The sequence below is a fragment of the Podarcis melisellensis genome (assembly GCF_964234715.1).
Source record: "Podarcis melisellensis genome assembly, chromosome: 4".
Classification (NCBI taxonomy): domain Eukaryota; kingdom Metazoa; phylum Chordata; class Lepidosauria; order Squamata; family Lacertidae; genus Podarcis; species Podarcis melisellensis.
Genome location: NC_138531.1, coordinates 75,698,448 through 75,720,432, shown reverse-complemented (window position 1 = coordinate 75,720,432; position 21,985 = coordinate 75,698,448). Strand labels below are relative to the sequence as shown.

The following is a 21,985-nucleotide window of genomic DNA, read 5'->3' as shown; positions in this document are numbered from 1 at the left end:
CCACAAGAAGCCACCCAGAGAACATTGTGTTGATGGGGCAGCATGCAAACAGACTTGATTAAAATAATAATAATACTACAGGCATTTATTTCTTTATTTAAGATTTCTTACCCGCTCTTTCCCATTGGGTCCCAGGGTGGGTTACAACCATAAAATACACAAATATTTTTTAAAAAACTAGATGAAACAGTTTTTTACAGCCATGAAATAAGAAAAGTGTAAAAAGTGATTAAAAAGCAAGTCCACATATAAAAAGAGTTGTATTTAGTTGTAATGCAGATACAGACTGGGAGAAAAACCTCCACTTAGAAGTCTTATTGAAAGAGGAAAGTCTTCAATAGGCACCAAAAAGGCAACAGAGATGACACCCATCTAATATGTAACATATTACATAGTGTGGTGGCACCCAAAGGAGAGGTGCCACAATACTAACTGTTGCCTTGAGTAGCAAATTAAAATGGCTTTTGCGTGATGGCCCTAACAGCATCTAAACAGACCCTAAGTATACGGTAGTTATTGTTTACAATTTATAGCCCATTGTTAAATTTATGGACCTTGGCAACCTTGGCTTGGTACAGTCTGCTGTTTTTCTCCTAATTCCAACCCATCTTTGTTTCCTTATGTTTTGCTTGTTTCCACCCTTTATTTTACTGTAGGGGTGGGAAGCCTCCCCAACATATGCCTATGGCCACACTGACCACTGGCATGTGCCCCTGCCGCCACCCACAGAAGCATCTGAAAAATGTCCCTCTCCCCGTTTTTCTGCAAGGGAAGTTTAGTGGGTTTGTTTGCTTAACCATTGCCTTTTCTGTTTATCAGTGACTACTGTTGTCATTAATGAGAAGTGCTAAAGTACCAGCTCTGGAAAATGGCCTCCACAGGAGTTTGGGCTTATTCACACTTCCTCTTGTCGCACTGCTTTCACCCAGGGGAAACTGCTCTTTAGCCCTTAATCAAAGCAATCAGCAATTCAGGTTTTCTCTGGATTGATGTTTGCTCTGATTTAGCACTAAAGAGCAGGTTTTCCCTGAGAAATTACTGGGGCAAGGGGAAAACCACATGGACCCATGCTTTGAAAGTGCTTTCTAGGCACAAGACAAGTGGAAGTGTGGATGAGACCCCCCCCCTGTCCCCCAGTTCCAGACCTGGCACTTTGACACTTCCTGCTAACAAGATTTGTCATTTCTTAAATAGGAAAAGAGGCAGCAATTTTTAGAACAAATCCCCTGAAGTGATTGGGAGGGGATGAGAAAGTTCATTCATCTCAAAGGTCGGAGCTGGAGCTGAGCCGTCCTAAAGTTCAGTTCAGCAGGGATCTTCAGGCCTCGTATTTAGAAGATATGTGCCAAAGCACTATGGAGTCTGGCTCGTGACCAGGGACCTGCTGGGGTGGAAGGCAGGGGCAATGGATTAGATTGCTATGTAAGAGGAGAATTCAACCAACAAGCACGCTCCCAAAAAATGTTTTCGCTGGAAGGGTTCAATCAGAAAAGAAAACGCTTGAGGGGCCCACTGAGGACCTTCCGTTATCCTGCTCCACCACCCTCAAACCAGGCTGGGCTCTGCAATTTCCTATCCCTGTCGCTTTCCAGAGAACAAGCCCATTATGAAGAGCTTGACACTGCCCTCCACCTCTCTGCCGATGAAGCTGGTGAGTCTGGAAGAAGCACAGGCCCGGAGCCTGTCCGCCTGCCATCCTGCCCGCAAAGAGCGGAGGGAGAACAGTTTACCAGAAATCGTTCCAGTCACAGGCTCCTTCTTCCACACCGTCCTTGACTTACCTGACAGCAAGTAAGTGGCTCCATCTCTCCCTTATCTGAAAGCTGGACTCAAAAGATGGACTAGGCTTCCCTTGTCACGTGAACATGGGGAGCGGAGACCAGAGCCTCTTCTAGCCAAGCAGTGCTCCCTGTGATCCTCCGTGGCCCTTCCAGTTGTTTTCCATTCTTTGTTGCTTATCGGTGGAGACTTGGGGCATTATGGATGCAAAGCATGTGTGTCACTACTGAGCTATGGCTCCCCACCAGTGTAAATGTCTCTTACTAGTCAGGAAAAAAAGAGACGAATATAGGCTTGTTTTGGAGAAATGGCTTTTCCCACTTTCCTTCATTTACAAGTTTTGATCAATGTGAGCTGAATGGCAATCGGTTCTTGAGACGTCTGTCGTAAGAGAGCCACCTGCTGGTGACCTGCCCCAATGACACATGCCGTGTCCATCTCTCTCTCTCTCTCTCTCTCTCTCTCTCTCTCTCTCTCTCTCTCTCTCCTTACTGTACCTCACATTTGTTCTTGTATGTGAAGGGCAGCTGAGAGCCCTACTTCTCATTCCAGGTGCACAATGCGGAGACTCTTGCAAGATGGCAGAAGTGCTAACGTGAGCCTTATGTCATCCGGCCTCCGTGGAGTTGTCAGCACTGCTTTCAAGTTACTTAAATTACTGTGCCTAGGGTATTCAATCAAATCTGTGGTGTGCAATAACTTACAGCCGCTGCATAACAACATCTTTGTAAGACCATCACAGGAAACTTATTAATCCAAAGAAGCATTAGCTTGAATGAGAGGCTGTGATGAATTTAGTCCTGAGAGGCCTGAGGTCATTTCACCTTATTTTGTGTCTTACATTTCTATCCTGCCTTTCCTGCAAGTTGCTCAAGGTGGCAAACACGATTCTCCCTCTCTCCAGTTTATCCTCACAATAACCCCGTGAGGTAGTATAGGCTGAGAGAAAGTGACTGGCCCTGAATTGAAGAGACCAGTTGCCCCATGGGAAGGAAAAAAGAGAGTCAGGCAGGCAGAGAAAACATCAGGGCCTGCTCCAGTCAGACTCTCCTTTCTCCCACATGGCCAGCTAAGCATTGTACAGTGGTACCTCAGGTTACAAATGCTTCAGGTTACAGACTCCGCTAACCCAGAAATAATACCTCAGATTAAGAACTTTACATCAGGATGAGAACAGAAATCGCGCGGTGGTGGCGGCAGGAGGCCCCATTAACTAAAGTGGTACCTCAGGTTAAGAACAGTTTCAGGTTAAGAATGGACCTTCAGAACGAATTAAATTCTTAACCCAAGGTACCACTGTATATCGAAACAGAATTGTAGAGTTGGAAGGGACCCCAAGGGTCATCTAGTCCAATGCAGGAATCTCAATTATCCATGGCAGAGGCCACCCAATCTCTGTTTAAAAACCTCCAGTGAAGGAAAGTCCACCACCTTCCGGGGGAGTCTTTCCCACCGTGAATGTTAATAATCAGTATGTTGTAGAATATCTTAGCAACTACACATACATTATCGTAGAAATCCTTATGGAACGTCTTGGCAACTTGTGAATAGGGATTTAAGGAGGTTCTGGTTTCTGTTCCGCCCCGTATTCGTTGCATGCAGCTGTGTTTCTGTGCCACAGCAATTTGGCTTCAGACAAAAACGACACTATTCCACTCGCTGTCCACTGTGCCAAAATTCTACATAATTTGTTGCATTATCATTACCTCATTCAGCGCCATTCATTTCAGTGCAAAGGAAACGCAGGGCAAATGGGGGACAGGGGAAAGCCACCGACAACATATCGTTAGCAAACTACAATTCATTTTTGTTCCAGACATGGAATGAATAAGTGAACGCCAGCAATTCCTGCTCCTGTTTTTGTCAGAATTCTCCAATATCTCTGCTCTTAACCGAGAAAACTGAATGCAGCCCATCAGCAATGTGTTCTGTGTGCACGGCCCCTGAAGGCAGCAAAAACAGGAGGGCTATTGAGAGTTCCTATGTTCCACTATTCAAAACTGATAGGCTGCCTTCATGTTACATAGCCCTGCCTTATGACAAACAGCCCTGCTGTGTCAACTCCAAATGTAAGAAAAACCTGAATCCTGGAACTAGAATAAAATATGCTGCCCAGAGCAATTTTGGAGGAAGGTGCAGGGTGTAAATCTAATAAAGAATAATAATAATAATACATATAATATGCAAATGCATGCAATATGTGTGTGAGAGAGACATTCTTGATGCCCTGATGTAATATTAAAGCTTGAATTTTTAAAGGCTGCTGATGCTTATTTCTGATTGAAAATGATGGGGCCAATTGGCCTCTACTCTTGCCTATATAAGACAATGAATATATATATAGAGAGAGAGAGAGAGAGAGCGCAAAGGTTTGCATGTTTGAATGCAATAAATAAAAAATGGAATGGAGACAGCTGCAAGACAAACACATTGAGCCTACTTGCTTTTCATAGAAATCATACTAAATTTCTCTTCCAGGAGAAAGTTATCCACAAAATCCAAGAAGTGGAAGTCAATATTCAACCTGGGCCGGTCTGGATCAGAAGCCAAGACCAAACTGAGTCGAAATGGGAGTGTGTTTGTCCGAGGACAGAAGCTCTCTGGTAAGGATTGTTTGTGGCCCTCACTGGGGGAGACTTGTCTTTCCTCCATTAGCTCAGCCTTGCCTCTCCTCCTTTGTGTAGTACAGAAATGTTCCACCACATTGCAAGGGGGCATTCATGCTAATAAAGCTCGAAGGATTTCAGAGATGGCAAGAAAGACTTTTGAAGGGAGCAGAGGGGAGATCGCATATTTAACCTCATGCGTCATACGGAGTATCCCTTCAGTGGGACAATGAGAGGCAGTCATAGCAAAAGACTCTGAATACGCCCCATTATAGTACTGGGGTGAACATGCATCTCTTCAACCAGCTACATGCAAACAGCTAGAGGGGTCAAATATTTGTGCCAGAGCTCTGTTACTAGGAATATGTATCTGCCAGTCATTTTAGCAAGGATTGGTCCCAAAATATACTGGGAAAGGTTGGTGGAGTCTGCACTTTGTATTGATTTGTGCTCCTGATTAGGGATCTACTTACGGGGAAATTAACATCTCATTAATGCTATACTAGGTCCCCTACATTCTCCCTTGAGATGAAATAGCAAAGAGACACAACTGATATTATCTGCATCTTTGCAGTTACAGATATGTGTCTTCAGTAAACAAAATGTGTCCAAACAGAAGCTGCCAAACTATGCACAATGGCGAACCATGCACAATTATGCAAGTTGGAGAATTAGTGGTTTGGAAAAACCCTATAAAAAATTCACTTGTATTTGGGCAGATAAACATGCCAAACATGTATTGCCCCTTTTCAGCAAGGTAGGAAAATAACTGTGGAAATAATAGGAAAGAGTTCATTCTTCCCTAGTCTGACATTCTTAGCTTCAAATCACAGATGAAGCTGCTCTGAGTTTTCCCTGGAGAATAAAACCTTTTCTACACTGCACTTGGAAAAGTTAGTTTCCATGTAATTGCACTGTATTCTGGAGTTACACTTCAATCTCCCAAAAACCCAGAGCACTAAATTAAGTGTGTTATAACCTTTCTTTCTGCAGAAAAAGTCACCATTCGGCCAGCTAAAAGCATGGACTCCTTGTGTTCACTTCCAGTAGAAGGTGAGATTTTGTTGGCATGCACATGAGAGGTTGTTAAAGCGGCCTTTGTGGGTTTTTTTTAATGTATATGTTTGTTCACAGTAATAGGTTTGTTTATTTAATATCCCAATAGTTTTGCATGCTCTTGTGTGTATGTGAATGTGTTTCTGTTCACAGAATCAGAGGCTTGGAAGGCCACCAAAAGACAGCCAGTCCAATCCCAGCCAAAGAGAGTGTGGGGCAAACCCCTTGCCTCCCCTCCTGCTCGTCACCCAACCAACTTGCAGCAATTAAAAAGCAACACATTTGTATAATAAGAATACAAGAAAGCAGGACAGAACACAATTCCAAAAAATCTTCTGCAATCTAACATGCCAGGGCAAATAGGAAGGCACTAAATGGTTTGCCATGCCAGTGCAAGATGAGCCTAGAGGGAGGGCATTCCAAAAACAGGGCACCAACATAGAAAATGCCCTCTCTTCTGTAGAAGTGTAGTGTAAAGGGACCCCTGACCATTAAATCCAGTCGCGGACTACTCTGGGGTTGCGGCGCTCATCTTGCTTTACTGGCTGAGGGAGCTGGCATACAGCTTCCGGGTCATGTAGCCAGCATGACTAAGTCACTTCTGGCAAACCAGAGCAGTGCACAGAAACGCCATTTACCTTCCCGCCGGAGCGGTACCTATTTATCTACTTGCACTTTGACGTTCTTTAGAATTGTTAGGTTGGGACCGAGCAATGGGAGCTCACCCATTGTGGGGATTCGAACCACCGACCTTCCAGTCGGCAAGCCCTAGGCTTTGTGGTTTAGACCACAGCGCCACCCGTGTCCCATAGAAGTGTAGTGTACTTGTACTAAAAAGGGAACTATGAACAAGGCCTCTTCAAAAGATCATAAGGCATGGGCAGGCTGCTATGGGAAGAGGCACTCCCTGGTGTATTTAAGTCCTATGCAATTTAGGGCTTTTAAAGGTAGTTACCAGCACCTTAACTCGGGCTTGGAAATGAAGAGTCAATGCAGATCTTTCAAAATAGGTATCCCGTCAATCAAAACCAGGGTCTCTGGGCTGTACTACCCAGAAGTAAAATCCCTCCCTCTTCCAAATAATGGAAGGTCCTTTCCTACAATGGGCAACTGGCTATTGGCCATCGTAGGAAAGGGAATGTTGGTCTTGATACCCCTTTGATCTGTTCTGGCTGGGGCCGTATCTTCTCAGTCATTATAAACTTGGGAAACTCTTCATAAGAGAGGCTTCTTCAGTGACTAAACCTTTGAAGAAGCACCCAGAAGAACTCTATCTGACTGATGGCTCTTGCCCTGTCTTCCCCAGATGTGCTTGGAATATGAGGGTACCTTTGGCAATACTCAGTGGCTTTGCTCTTTCTCCCTTCTCCAGGAGATGGTGAGAAGGGCCACTTCAAGCGCACCGTCGTGGCTGGAGGGTTCTTCGTTCCAGTGATGAAACCACGGACAGGGGGCCCAAGCAGCTCATCGGACCTCAGCAAACAGGAGAGCGAATGGGATCCAAAGGGTGCTGTGAAAGGAGCAGAAGGTGGTTTGGAGGATGGTGGGCAGAACGATGCTGCCCGGTCTACTCATGTCAGACCACTTCCTGAGCAACTGAAAGTGTTCCGTGCCATAGAAGACCCGGAGAATGAGCAAACTTCCCCAAAGATGTGTCGTATGTTCTACACTTCCAATGATGGGACGGCTAAATCGGGGTTCCATGGGACCCTCTTCCCCCTGGAAGCCTCCCCTCGCCACCAGCGCAAAGCTCTGAACATTTCAGAGCCCTTTGCTGTGTCGGTGCCCCTTCGGGTGTCTGCCGTCATCAGTATCAACAGCACTCCTTGCCGCATGCCGGCTAAAGAGAAGCCCACCTTCTCGAGCCTACAGGAATCTTCTTTCTTGGGGTTGGATAGCGCCGCTTCCACAATCCCAGAAGCAGACAGCCACAGCAAGCCAGAGCATGCCACCGTCAAGGAAGAAAAGAAGCCCGAGTCCAAAGCAGTAGAAGGTAAGCTTATATGAAGGCTGCAGCAATTTGAGCAGAGAACTTGCTCCTGGAAAGGAACAGCTGGATGTGGCTGAAGGAGCGTCTCCAACCCCATTGTTCAGCCCAGACACCGAGGTCCAGCTCCAAGGGCCTTCTGACAGTTCTCTCCCTGTGAGAAGTGATGTGGCAGGAAACCAGGCAGAGGGCCTTCTTGGTAGTGGTGTCCGCCCTATGGAATGCTCTCTCATCAGATGTCAAGGAAATAAACAACTGTCTGACTTTTAGAAGACATCTGAAGGCAACCCTGTTTAGGGAAGTTTTTAATGTTTGATGTTTTATCGTGCTTTTAATATTCTGTTGGGAGCTTCCCAGAGTGGCTGGGGAAACCCAGCCAGATGTGCAGGGTAATAATAATAATAATAATAATAATAATAATAATAATAATTCCCACATAGTCATTAAAGGACTTTGAAAGAATCACTTCCAAAAGCATAGTAAGAGAAATGATTAAACATACTGATATATCACAATGTCTGAAATAAGGATGGAGCTATGTAGAGGCATTGACTGGCTTCATGGTTTTTCCCACGTCATGATTTTTGCTGGTCCCTGCTCTTGTGATTTGCCTCCTGTAGGAGGCAGGGGAGAGCTTAGCCAGCAGAGTTAACAGGAGCTGCAGAAATTGAGAGAAGCATTGGTTGGCTTCGTAATTTTTCCCACATTGTGATTTTTGCATAGCATGTGCACACACACGCACACCATGATTAAGCGATATATTCCCAGGTCTAAAATTATGAAAATGATATTGCAATATAGACTTCAAAATGGGTTTGGACAATATATTGATACATTGCCCAGCCCTAGAGCTTACAGACTGTGTTGTGCAGCACCCACACAACATTGGCACCAAAATGTCAGCCCATATTCCCACCCCCACCACATTTAATCCAGATTCTCCCTTTCCAGGGGAAACCCAATAAGGAAAACAGAGCCATTGGCAGTGATGCCCCCAAGCAGCTTGCAAATTAATCCCCTGTCGGGAAGAACCCCGTGCTATGAATGTACAGATGTCTCTTGTGAAACACATCACTGAACAGAACACTCAGTTCAAAAGAGGTGCAATAGACCCAACCCACTTATTTAGGAACACTCACCCATTGAAATTAATGAGATTTATTTCTGAATAGACATAAGTGTTCTTAAACCCATTGAAATCATGGATAGCTCTCATGTAGGCATGTGGCTGCCTTGGCTATTGCAAAATTTTATTTGCATAAATCTCTTTTTCTTTTTTTAGTCTATTTTGAACTTATTGCAGTAAAAATAAAGAAAAGAGGGGGAAAGTCAATGTGGAGCTATTGAGAGAAGCCCACGCTGAAAGCTCAGGCCACCTTGTGACCATTTTCACCTTTTACTTACACCATTTCTGGGTCCACCACCCCCAGCCCAATGAAGTTTTTAAAGCTCTTCTTTTTGCTTCTGATACAGATTCTATTACTGAAGAACCAACAATAGGCAACAAGCTGGAGTCCACAAATGCCTCTCAGTCAACAATGAAAACTTGGGAGGCAAAGAGCAATGACAGCAGCTGCAGCCAAGAGTCAGAAGATAAGCAGTCTCTGGAACCAAAGCAGCAAGTCAAGATCCCAACAAGCCAGCCACAGGCAGGCCAAGCAAGCCAGGACCAACCAGAGATGAAGGACAAGCCAGAGCAAGGCTGTTGGACACAGGAAGAGACAAGGGATAAAGTGGAGAACACATCACTTTTAAAGGAGCAGGTAAGAAGAAGGTGTTGAACCTAGGGGTGGGACAGGTTTCAGTTTCAGTTTCCCATTTTCCTGCTCTTAAATTCAGCTCCTGACATTTCACATCCATTTGTGGCAGGAGATTAAGTCCCCCCCCAAAAATTCACTAGCATTTTAATGCACATTTCTCTCATTTTAAATATGATTTTGCCAGTTATATGCACATATTTGCAGACAATTTCCCCTGATATGTGTATCTTTGTGCCCTCTTAGTATACAGTAGTACCTCTGGTTATGAACCCTTCTGGTTAAACACACTTTGGGTTACAAGCTCCACTCCACTAACCCTGAAGCCCCATTAGCGAAAGCACACCTCAGGATAAGAACAGTTTCAGCTTAAGAACGGACCTCCAGAACAAATTAACCAGAGGTACTACTGTACACATTTTAAATAGACATTTTGTTGGAGAACAAAAAGTACAAAATTTGTACAGTGCAAGATTCAGAGAACTGCAAATTTCAAAGGATGGCTGTGTTTTGGCTCACATATTTTTGTGGGAAATGTACATTAGACTGGCTTGCCTTAAAATGGAAGCTAAACCAAAATCCCCTCCCTCTCTGCTTGCTGGAGGAGGAGTTTGGATTTGATATCCCGCCTTTCACTCTCCTTAAGGAGTCTCAAAGCGGCTAACATTCTCCTTTCCCTTCCTCCCCACAACAAACACTCTGTGGGGTGAGTGGGGCTGAGAGACTTCAAAGAAGTGTGACTGGCCCAAGGTCACCCAGCAGCTGCATGTGGAGGAGCGGAGATGCGAACCCAGTTCCCCAGATTACGAGACTACCGCTCTTAACCACTACACCACACTGGCTCTCACCCTCCAGCTGGTGGTGCAGCAATAAAACTGCCTGTACATTCGCAAAGCTAAGTAGGATCTGATATGGTTGCAAATTGGATGGGGAACTGCGTGTTTGAGATTCCTGCCTTGCAGGGACTTATACTAGATGACCCTCGGGGTCCCATCCGACTCTATGATTGCATGGTCATCTGAATTGGTTGGGAAATGTCTCACCACTTTGCTAAGAAACTTGTTTTCTCTGCAACTCCCATTGGCAATACCTTCTTTTTTGCATTGTACCACCTTCCACCAAGCGCCTGTCAACTTTATAGTTCATTGCTTTGCATGTACCCCTTACTAAGCAGTCCCAGACCTGTCTTCTTTCAGTTAAAAGCCTCTATAAGCCTCCTGGGCTTAAAGTCTTCCTCCAGTGCTCCCTGTTACAATAACTTTGCTTATCTGATGCTGCCTCCACTCTTTGGATTGCTGTATTGTCCCCAGATGTGGCTTAAAGTCCCATTCAGAAAAACCTCTGGCTGAACCAAGCAGATCTGGGTCTGGCCAATGCTTAGAAACTGTTAGCTCACTTGGTAGAGCATGGGAATCTTAATCTCAGGGTTGTGGGTTTGAGCCCCACATTGGGTAAAAAACAAATTCCTGCATTGCAGGGGGTTGGACAAGATGATCTTCATGGTCCCCTCCAACTCAACAATTCTATGATTTTGCGAATGCCACTTTTGAGTTCCATGGTGGAAGAAAGGGAGGCTATAAATGGAATTAACCCATTTGTCAATAATTGTGTCTTTAGGTTTTGTGCTTCCAGCTGATCATTAGCAATGCATGCTAACTGTCAGGTGGTTCGCACTGCCCTAGCCTAATGTTTATCTGGAAACTGCTGTCTAAATTCTGGAGCTGGACAGGTTTGGGGAGCCTGCCCACATTTGGAAGTTAAGGAAAGAACTCTCAATCACAAAAAAGCAATTGAATATGTTTGGACAAACCATGTAAGCTCAAACAGAAAGTCTAACAGTGAAAGTCTAACAATGAAATGTCTAATTATGTGCCAATACTGTCTGACTCTGAACTGCCCTGAGACCTCCAGATATAGGCCAGTATATAAATTCAATTAATAATAATAATAATAATAATAATAATAATAATAATAATAATAATAATAATAGGGTCAGCCCTGTCAGGATTTGTGTTGGAGTCATGGCCTGACATAAAAGACTGCATGTTTTCTGTCCATCCTAGGGATCATTAGGAAAGTAATAGAAAACAAAATTGCTGATATCATAATGCCATTCTACAAATCTACAATACAACTGTACTTTGGGTACTGTGTGCACTTCTGGTCGCCTCACATCTTTTCTTTTCTTTTAATAATATTTATTAAAGTTTCAAAAAAATTACAAAAATAAAGAAAAAGAGAAACAGAAAATACAAAATACAGAAAAAGTAAAAACAATTAAAAAGAAATCCATCTTTCCATGTCTTGTCTTTCATTTACTTGTTTCCTTGACCTCCTCACACCTCCCTTTTTTGTATTCTAGTTCAATTGATTATTTCAGCAAATCCTTTCCATTCTTGTTTTTATCTTACTAATTTATCTTAATATATTGTAACTTTACATTTTGACCTGTTAACAATCCATTCTTCCTTAACCCTGTATAACATTACTGCAAAAGCCACATTACATCATTCCAACATCCTTTTAGCATTCCTTAATTTTACAGTGTTTCTGTAGATAGTCTTTAAATTTCTTCCAATCTTCTTCTACTGACTCTTCTCCCTGGTCTCGGATTCTGCCAGTCATTTCCACCAGTTCCATATAGTCCATCACCTTCATCTGCCATCCTCACATCAACAAGGATATTGTGGAGCTGAAAAAGTTTCAAAAATGGGCAACCAAAATGATCCAGCCACTCCCTTATGAGGACAGGTTGCAGGGTTTGTGACTTTTTAGTTTAGAAAAGAGGCAGGTGAAAAGTTTTTAACATCATAAACATGTGACAATGGTGCAATTATTCTCCCAAGCTGCAGAAAAAGGTAGACCAGGATCAGTATATATGCATTTTGGAGGCAGTGGTGCCCTTTGAAGTAATTTTGGGGGAAATGATTTCAGGTGTGTGGGGGTTGCAAAACTTATTCCTACCTCCAGAGCTCCCCAACATGTCTTGCATTTTTAACATTTGGTTCCAAATAGAGCAACATAGACAAATAATTAAGATTTCTACCGTCAGTGGGCATGAACTTCAATTTGTCTGTATTTACTTAATGTGATGTTTGATGCAGCATGTTGTTGTTTTTTTTAAATAGAAAAGTGTAATGCAAAGCCTGAAGGAAATTTGTTTTTCTTTCAGCATGGTACATGCTTTAACTGCTGTGCTGTTGTAAATTGCATTTGAAAATCCATATGTTAAAGAATGCCTAGTTTTAACAAGATGGTGTGTGTTCAGGGCTGGCCCTACCATTGGGCGACAGATGCTAGGGATGTGGAATGGTGTTGAAAATCAGTGCTGTGTATGCCACACAGCCTACCCTGCAGTCCTTAAACTCTTAAACTAGCTTGCTTGCATTAGGTGCTATAGAAGATGCTGCCCTACCCAGCATGTTGAAGTAAGATCCAACTGCCAGTCCAGTCAGCTTCTGTACACAGAACAGGCACAAGATGGGCACCATCTTGTTTTTCACCTCAGGCAGCAAAATGTCTTGCGCCGGTCTTGCATGCGTGATTTAGTCAGATAGGTAGGTTTTGTACAATGATTAAAAACGACAGAACTGTACCACAGTGACAACCATAATAAGCTTAAGAGACAACCAGCATTAAATGAAAATACCCTAAGGAACATAGAACTACATCAAATACTTACATTAAAACCACTAACCATGTCACAGGGACATAAAACCAGATCTTAAAAGACCTGGGAAAACAGAAAAGTCTTATGTTGGTGCCAAAAAGCCAACAATGTCAAAGCCAAGTGAGTTTCCCAGGAAGGGCAGTTCTATAGCCAATGCTATCACTAAACAGACTTCATCTGAGCTCCATCTCTAGTTTACACATGTGTGTAAGTATTGGTGTGCTTCTGTATATGCATGTGCTCATATGTGTAGATTAACTTATTTATTTATTACCCAGAATGCAGCATGTAGGAAAGAAGGTGATTGTTTGTGAAGAAAGGGAGAGCAAACTGCCAAGAGAGAGTTTTTCCAATAATGCTGGTTTTATTTTTATTTTTGTTCAGGTTCATGGCGGTCATTCCAGTGCCTCAATGGTACCTCTGTGGCCAGAAATTCAGCAAGAGCTGAAAATTGTTGAATCTGAAGAGGAGCTGCCACTTGTCCTGGAGACAGGCCAGCAACAGCGAGACCTTAAACCCAGTGCTTCACTGATTTCATCCTTGGAAGCAATCAATTTGCCATGCAGTTCTGGGCTGCCTGTGACACCACCTGAAGAAGAAAGCATGGTGAGAAATCCACCAGTCGCACCTCACATTTATTCGTTTAGTCCTCCCTCCAAAGGATCAAAGGACTCACCTGTTTGTGATTCTGAACTATCTTCAAAGCAAGATGGTGCTTCTTCCGCTTCATTAAAACTGGAAAATATCCCATGTGGGAAACCTTGTCCAAAGGACTGTTTAGAAACAGAGAACATCAGGTGTGTCCATCCATCTCAGCCCGACGATTGGAAACTTCCATCAGATCCACAAGAAAACATGGCTCTTTTGAGAGATGAGTCTTCGTTTGCTCAAGAAAAGAGTCTAGACCAACCAGAGTGGAAAAGTAGTGAATGGCTTCTTCACAGGGAGAAGGAAGGTGCTGCTGTGACCCAGGCAGCAAAAAATGATCAAGTGCTTTTAGAGAGCCGAGGCCTACAGAGTTCAGTTGCCTTAAGTGGAGTTGGAGCCCACCAGCTCAAGGAATGTAAACTGAAGAATCAAGCTCGAGACTCTCTTGACCACCAAGAGGAAGATACGTGGGTGGACCATGTTCAGAGCTTAGAGCTGGTGGAGCCTTGGGAAGAGCACCAGTGGGTCACCAGCCCACTCCACTCCCCTACCTTCAAGGACATCCAAGGAAAGGCACTGCATGAGTTTCAGCCACTGAATCAAGGAGGGACCAGGAGCCATTTCAAAAAGCCATGTTTCAATCGTAGCTTTTCCTTAGACAGTAAAGACTTTGTGAAGAGGCACCGGGCTATCCAGCTGCCTTTTGAGAGCGCAGATGTGGAGCATCTTTGTGCTGACATCCGATTAGGGGTCAAGCAACCCTCACAAACAGAGTGGAGAGAAAGTGACGGAGGAGAAGCCTGGCTGAATTGTCCAGAGGAGCTTTCTAAGCCAGATGAGACAAGCAGGAGACTTCTGAGCCACGAAGCAGGCTTTGCAGCCAGAGAACTGTCATCCAGCCATGACAGGGTCTACCCTGTTGCTCACAAAAAGTCAGGTGAGAAGGAAGCATACGAGGACAAAGAAGACCAGGGATTTTCAAAGCCCGAGTCTCCTTTGCCACAATATAATACTGAGAACAGTTCCTTGAGTTTAAACAGCCCAGAAAAAGATGTACCAAGTATTCAACAGGCTGATAGTCCTGGAACCTCTGCCACAAAAGATCTATGTTCTGTCAAGGAGTCACAGACCGGTAAAGGTGAAGACATCCCACGAAAAGGGAGGCCAAGGCCTTCTTCTCTCAATTTGGATTCCGTCCTACCCATAACCAACCTTTTTAATTTTGAGAGTCTTTCTGTGCCCACCCCACCCAGGCACTTCCTGTGTGGGCAAAAAGAAGTTAAGACAAGTGACTCTGTTCCATCACTCCCTGTGACCTGTCCGAGCAAAAACAAAGCTGACCTTTGGGGTTCTCACTTTGACCCCCAAGACGTAGACCTAGACTACATAATGATGGCTCATGCTACCACTGGTCGCCGCAACTCTGCTCCAGTGAGCGTCTCGGCAGTGAGAACCTCTTTCATGGTTAAGATGTGCCAGGCTAGAGCTGTGCCAGTTATACCACCTAAGATTCAATACACACAGGTCCCGCAGCCCCTGCAGACACAGAACCCCAACTGCAGGACGCCAGAGAATAAAGAAACAGAAGCCAATGTAGGTCAACGCAAGTCAACTGAAAATTCTCAGGGTCAGCTGCAGCCTCCAAAGAGTCCACCAGTGGAAAGGAAGGGGAAGGAAAATAATAATGCAGCCTTTATAGATTCAACGGCAAGTAGAAAGGCAGAACCATCCTTTGCCAATCACAATTCCACGCAGGATGCACCAGTTTTTCGTCGGAAACGCAGCTCTGAAGGGGAATCTACAGGGGACAATCCCCAGTCCTCAAAAATGGAGAGGTCTTCAGGGGTTTCTAAGCCTTCTTACAGATCTAGACCAGGAAGACCTCAGAGTCTTATACTATTTAGTCCTCCCTTTCCCATCATGGACCATCCTTCCTCCTCTGCAGACTCCAGAGTGTTGCTTTCTCCCATAAGAAGCCCCTTACAGACCCCTTCTCCAAGCCCCATTTCCAGTGATTTGTCAGGGACAGCTTCAGAGGGGGTCACACTTCGGAACAAGATGACCATTCCAAAGAATGGCCAAAGACTAGAGACTTCCACAAGCTGCTTCTACCAACCCCAGAGAAGGTCTGTGATTCTGGATGGTAGAAGCGGGAGACAGATAGAATAAGGCCCATTCCCTTCACCTCTCTTCCCTGGTGGATGAGATAGGGTGGTCACACGGAGAACTATGATTATTGTTAAACCCATACTACTCAAAAAGTACTTCCTTTGTCGTTTCCAACAATCCCTTATTTTACTGATTGTCACTTTGATGATTGATAGAATGTTTAGTTGATTTGACCTTGAGTCCACCTTGGCAAAAGGTGTGCCAATGAAAGCAAAATTATGTGGAAAGAAAATAAGAGATCAATCCTTGTTATGTTAGCCAAAGCTACCCTCTCCAGACTCTTCCTCGTCTTTTAGCTTTCCAGCAACAGAGAACAATCACAAGAATCATCTCAGCAACTAATGCTCCGTTCCTCACCGTGTTCCTGAAATGGCTTCCTTGTTTATCTTGATATGTCGTATTCCTGGGGGTTCCAGTCCACATCTGTATTAAAAGCTTATAGGCTTTCCCTTCCCTTTGTACTTGTTTATGCACAGACTTACTGTACTGAGAGTTATGTGCTCAATGGGCACTCAGCTAAGTGGTTTAAGAGGAATGGTGATGCATTTGAGCTAAAGCTTTCTTCAATAGGCTGCCATTGCCATTAAGCACCTGTTTGTGTCTACAGTCCTATTCCCCTAGCACCTGTTTCTTTGTAATTTTTGATAATTTAGAGCTAACTGCAGAGTTCTTATATTAATTGTCTACAAGGATTTGTACAAATAGCCATGTAGGCTACCTGCTGGCACACAGTGATTGGCAGAGTTAGCGACCCGGTAGCCGGGACAGTCCCACCACTGTGCTGTCTCTATTGACCCTATCCAAAAAGCACTGCTTTTCCACCCTCCTGCTAGTCTTTCTGCAGTATCAGGCACAGGTCTTGGTAGCTGCTGAAGCAAGAGATGGACAGGGCAGTCGCAATAAGCTGCAACCTAACCACATTTCTTGTATTTTCATAGTGTGCTGCTCTTTATTTGAAGACATCACAGCGTGGTTTTTCTTCTCTCTTTCAAGAAGTGTTGCTGCTGCTTGCTCAAAATAAGCTTGTTCTTTAAGCTGCCACTCAGTCTGCATAATCAGGACTGTAGGTGGCGAGAAACAGTTGTAGGATCTGATTAGCGAAGAAATCCCCATGCTAATTCGCAATTGTGAGTCACTAAGTTGGAACTGGGAGCCTTGAAAACATCTGAAAGCTGGGCGAATTAAAAACGTTACATTTTGTTTTCTCATAGATCAGGGCCCAGGTCACAACATTGCATTTTTGAGTTACATTTTCCCAGGGTGCATTTAGGTTGGCTACAGGCAGTAAAAATGTAGATAAGCTATGTTGTAGTGAATGTCGGCATGCAAAATGGAAGTGGTGGCACGATGGAGGAGCCTTGCTTGTATTGGAGAGCGGCAGGATTCTATAGTGACAGGGAGGTGTATGAATTTCTACTGTGATGCATGTGTTTCTTCCTAGAATTTCCAACCCTGATGGTGAAGAACTGAATTTCACAATGGCTGCTTCATGAAACACAATGGGCACCTCTTCTCTGAGGCTCCAGAGATCTAGATGTCCTTTGGGGGGGTACCCTAACTTTGCCTGGCAACAAAAACATTGTGGGGGCATTTAAAAGATTATGGTAAGAGTAGATTTGAGCACCATCAGTCCCAGAGCATTGTTTGCCTGTTTCTAAAGAAGGAAAGGTCCGTGCTGCCTTTCCTTTTTGCTTATTTTTATTAAAATGAAAATGATCTTCTTGGCTAAACAATTACTAGGTATTGTGGCTTTTTAGATTGATCCACAAGGTAACACAAGTTTGTTTGTGCATAGAGCAAAAATGAGGGGGCATCTGCTAGGGGTTTTGTATCCTCCAGTTTGGCTGGGCCACACTATGCTGCTTATGAGATCTGGGAAAGAGGGGGAAGAAGAGATGGAATTGTTTGGTTTTTGTTGCTGTTGTTTCTTGTAGCTTAAGTAGTATCATGAGGTTGTGCTCTCTGGTAGAAATAAGGGAGGATCAGTGTAGGAGTGAAACAGGTGGTCTGAACAGAGGGAAGTAGGTTAGTTTATCATTCCACTATCTGAATAGCAGGAAGAGTTCACTGGTTCAAATTGTGGCAGAAGAGTTACTTATCTAAATGAGAAGGGAGGTAGTGCAAAACTCATCTGGTTGGAAGGAATTGCCCCTTCGTCTAATCCAAAGGTAGCCAGCATTGTACCCTCCTTATGTTGTTGGACTCAACTCCCATCATCCCTGGTTATTGGCCATGCTGACAGGGGCTGATGGGAGTTGTAGTCCATTAACCCCTGCAGTGCACCACCTTGGTTAAACGAAACCTAAGACTTGCATAAAACTTAGAGCACTGACTGTTTTGCCAAGAGCAGAGAAGTTTCCCAAAGCAGTGTTTCTGTATGTTAAAATGCTTTTGAGTATTTCGGTTAAGAAAATGCAGAAGGGTCTGAGCAGCTTCCCACTGACCAATCCCCCCTCCCCTGCCCCACAAAAGTTGCAACCAAAAGTTATAGCTAGCTTTTCCTCTCTTCAGAGTTTTGAAATAGCTGTATTGATTAATATTGTGCTAAATTTATATATAAACAGAACATATATAAATATATTAAAGTGTAATTAAAAACTAAGAAATTGTCTCCGAGCAGCATTCGTTACACCTGCGAATCTTGGGTGGATCCAATGTACAGAAATGACTTTTTTTCATTGAAAACTCCTTATGTGCAAGTTTTACAACACTTTTCTATAGAAGGCAAGCAATGGGATCACAAGACCAGCATTTCAATCCCTCTCTCTCTCTGCTCGTCCCTTCTCCTGCATTGCCCTTAATAGCAGTTTGAGCCTACCAAGCAGCTGAGCAGTAACTGAAGTTTATCATCTATTGAATCGATCATCTATCATCTATTGAAGTTTATCATCAGCAGTTGTATCCTGAAAGGAGAAGTGCAAATTATCACGTCTGCACACCAACATTTCCCCCTTCCAGTGGTTCTCTGCAATGAAATGAGAGCACATTTTTCTTAATGGTAGGACAATGATTGCAATCCATCCAAAAGCTGCAGCATAGGTTTTGCTGCAATTTTTTGCCAAGTTCAGTACTCGAGAATGAATATTTATTGATGGCTCAACACAACACTGCAACACATTTGATGGTTCAGGGTTTTCCTTGCCTTTAGAGTTCTATAGGAACACAGGAAGCTGCTTCATACCAAGTTAAACTATATGTCCATCCAGTTTAGTATTGTTTACTCTTGCCTGGCAGCAGTTTTATAGGATCCCAGGTTTCACATCACTGCCTTCCTAATATTTGAACACACACGCACGTGCGCGCGCACACCACACACACACAAACACACACATGAGATGGAGTGAGGAGGGGTAAAGTCAAGAGATAAATATATATCTTTATTCCAAGAAAAAGGTGCTCAAACCTATGGCTTATCCACACTTCCTCTTTCCCCACTGCTTTTCCCTGGGGGTAAAACCTGCTCTTTAGTGCTCAATCAGAGCAAACAGCAAATTAGGTTTATCTGGATTAACATTTGCTCTGATTTAGCACTAAAGAGTGGGGGAAAGGAATGGGGCAAGGGGAAAACCGGTCTGACCCATGCTTTCTAGGCACAGGATAAGTGTATAGTTCCTGCTATATCCATAAAATTCAATGTAGGGAGGGGAAGAGAGAGAGAGAGAGAGTCCATCACAGTGCAATGAGGTCTGGAACATGCATGAATGTGTTGTGTTTTCATTGGTAGCTCTGGTGGGTATTGTTTTCATGGTTCATTGTTGTTCCTGTAGGCTATCTGTTTCAGCGCTTTTATTGCTTTGGAGTTTTGCTATGTCTCAACCATGAGATTAAACTGGAGGTTTGGTTTTTTTTAATTAAAAACAACAACATATGAAATGTGTCCTTGTGGTGTTTGAAGATTACTTATTTGTTGCAATCTCGGCAAACGCAAAGAACTGCTTCTGTTGAGGTCTCTATTATTTGACTAGCTAGCCCAAAGTACCATGGGATTTGGAACTGATCCATCAGTAGTTATATAATACAAGAAAACTGACTCCAGATGTTCAGAACCCAGCTTTCTTTTTTGGGGGGGGGATGGCGACAAGGTTTGCATGTGCCTGGAATTTGTAAATAAAATAAATGGGTCTGAATCAATTAGCATCTCCCTAGAAATAAATGTGTGTTTGTGTGTGTTGCATCTTAGGAAATGTAACATTCCAGAAATGCAGCTCCGCTTCATTTGGTTGTTTGGAAAAAGTCATTTGTCTAGGCAAAGTTAGGCAAGGAAGCACCTTCCCCCTCAGCCATTTCACTTTTCCTTTATTCACCCAACCAAATATATGTGGCACCATCAGAAAACTTTTTCAGAACGAGGGCAATGCTTCTTGTTCTTACTTGTGTTCCGCTTTGTGCCATTGTCATGTAGGCAAATGTAAGAGAATGCAGGCTGATATGATGCCATCACTCTGCATGCTCCCTGATTGGTTGGGATTTTCCTAGGGAGAACAGATAGCTCTCTGAATGTGAGAGGAAGAGTACTTTGGAACAGAGTTATTAGCCCTCAACAGTGAACAGAATGCTCGGCCACAGAGATGCATTGCGGTTCATTTGTTCAGACAGACCTGTGGGCAGGAGTCCGAGAAGGGAAAGTCACTTAGTCTGTGTGGCAATTCTGCGGTCCTTTACGGACTGAGGCTCCTTGTGGTACCCTGGCTCCCTCCGTATAGTCCCCTGAAGGAAAATTAGCAGCATGTCATTCGTCACTGTTTCCACAGCAACCTGAATAAATCGAATGCTACATTCTGTGGTAGCTGATCCTCACACCTTTATACAAAGCATCCATCTTGACTGCTGTCACACCAGCTTTTGAATAGGAGTGATTTAGTGCTCTCTAATCTCTTTTTCAGAAGCTGCCTGTTACTTTTCTGAAACCAAATGCATTCATTGGTGTCTTGCTTGTGTGCTTAGATGCAGCACAGCCATGGGTGTGGGTGGGGAGGGTGTAATTCTACAAAGGCTATTTTGGATGGGAAACACCAGAACTCTGGGACCACACTTGGAGGATTGGTTTAACCTCCGGCTCCTTCCTGAAATCTTGCCAGCACTGGATTTGAAGTTGCCATGTGATTGGGGGGACAGGGGACTGGACCCTGGCCTGCTCTTGTACTCTTGTCAGATGTAGGACACTGTTAAAGTTCCAAGATTTGAAATGGGCCAGGGCTTCTGTATCAGGGGTGTTAAACCTGTGGCCCTCCAGATGTTCTTGGACTCCCACTCCCATCATCCCTGCCCTTTGGCCATACTGGCTGGGGTTGATGGGAGTTGCAGACCAACAACGTATGGAGAGTCATGCATAGGCTATCAACACCTCCTTTCCTGGGTCCATACAAGGGGAAATGCCACAAATGCATTGGTGAAAGAGGTTAAACCAGCCGATGTTCTTCCTTCGTACACAAGTAATCCTTTCTCTTCTGCTTGGAAATCCTGACATGAGACACAAAAGCAAACAGATGCAGGGTTTTGTAGCTTGTCTACCATTTTCCTGCTCAAAATAGCATCTCATGTTTACAGTAGCTCCAGGTGCAAAAGAAAGTGCCTGACAAGATGACAAGATGTAGGAGATAAATGTGCTGGCTTTGCCGTTGCTATTATATCAGCTGTCATGTGGTTCAGGGCAAAAGCTTCTGCACATTCTAAGTTGCAATTTGATTTGATTAGGAAGAAATTAAGTTGAAAGTTTCAGGTATGGAATTCATAAAGCAAAAATGGAAACAACAGCTAGGAAATCACAGCTGGACCTATATATACTAGAACTGATGTGAAAAACAGAACTCAGCCTTGGCTTTTAGGTCCCTAATGCTTAGCCACAATAGTTACGCTAATTTTCTCCGATAGAATCTCAGTGACGCTGACAAACCAAAGGACTGCAACACATTCTCTTGGCTTTAGCAAATCTCTGATCCAGAAATATTTAATTCTGTCCATAGGAAAAGACCTTAGAACTTCAAAGAAAATACAGCAGCTTCTTAAGAATAAACCATGGGATTAAAGGCAGGGGCAGGGGGATAAACTAACGTAGCCTGAATAAGGAGCCGTTTCTGAAAGGCAAAGCTTAAGTGAGCAAACAAAAAGCAGATGCTGAATTCATTCTGAAATATCCAGAGAACCTGAAAAGAAGGCTCTTTTTTTTAAAAAAAAAAAAAGAATTAAAAGCATATACAGCATTCAAGGTTCAGTGTATCTCATTACTGTTGCCTGAGGCAACTGCATTTCTTAGGAATTTTGCAATGAGAAAAATGCTCACAATTGAGCCCTTATGTTTTTCAACGTGTCCTAG

At 43.7% G+C, this 21,985-nt stretch overlaps 1 protein-coding gene across 1 annotated transcript in view; it reads left to right on the top strand.

Moving 5' to 3' along the window:
- The window catches only part of ARHGAP31 (Rho GTPase activating protein 31), a 93,852-nt gene extending 76,446 nt beyond the window's left edge, over nucleotides 1-17,406 (top strand). The window contains exons 7-12 of the mRNA XM_081909294.1: nucleotides 1,593-1,791; nucleotides 4,258-4,382; nucleotides 5,379-5,438; nucleotides 6,814-7,434; nucleotides 8,902-9,191; nucleotides 13,240-17,406. Of these exons, the coding sequence (XP_081765420.1) occupies nucleotides 1,593-1,791; nucleotides 4,258-4,382; nucleotides 5,379-5,438; nucleotides 6,814-7,434; nucleotides 8,902-9,191; nucleotides 13,240-15,672 (3,728 nt within the window). The 3' untranslated portion in view covers nucleotides 15,673-17,406. The remainder of the gene's footprint in view (nucleotides 1-1,592; nucleotides 1,792-4,257; nucleotides 4,383-5,378; nucleotides 5,439-6,813; nucleotides 7,435-8,901; nucleotides 9,192-13,239) is intronic.
- The last annotated feature ends 4,579 nt before the right edge of the window (nucleotides 17,407-21,985 follow it).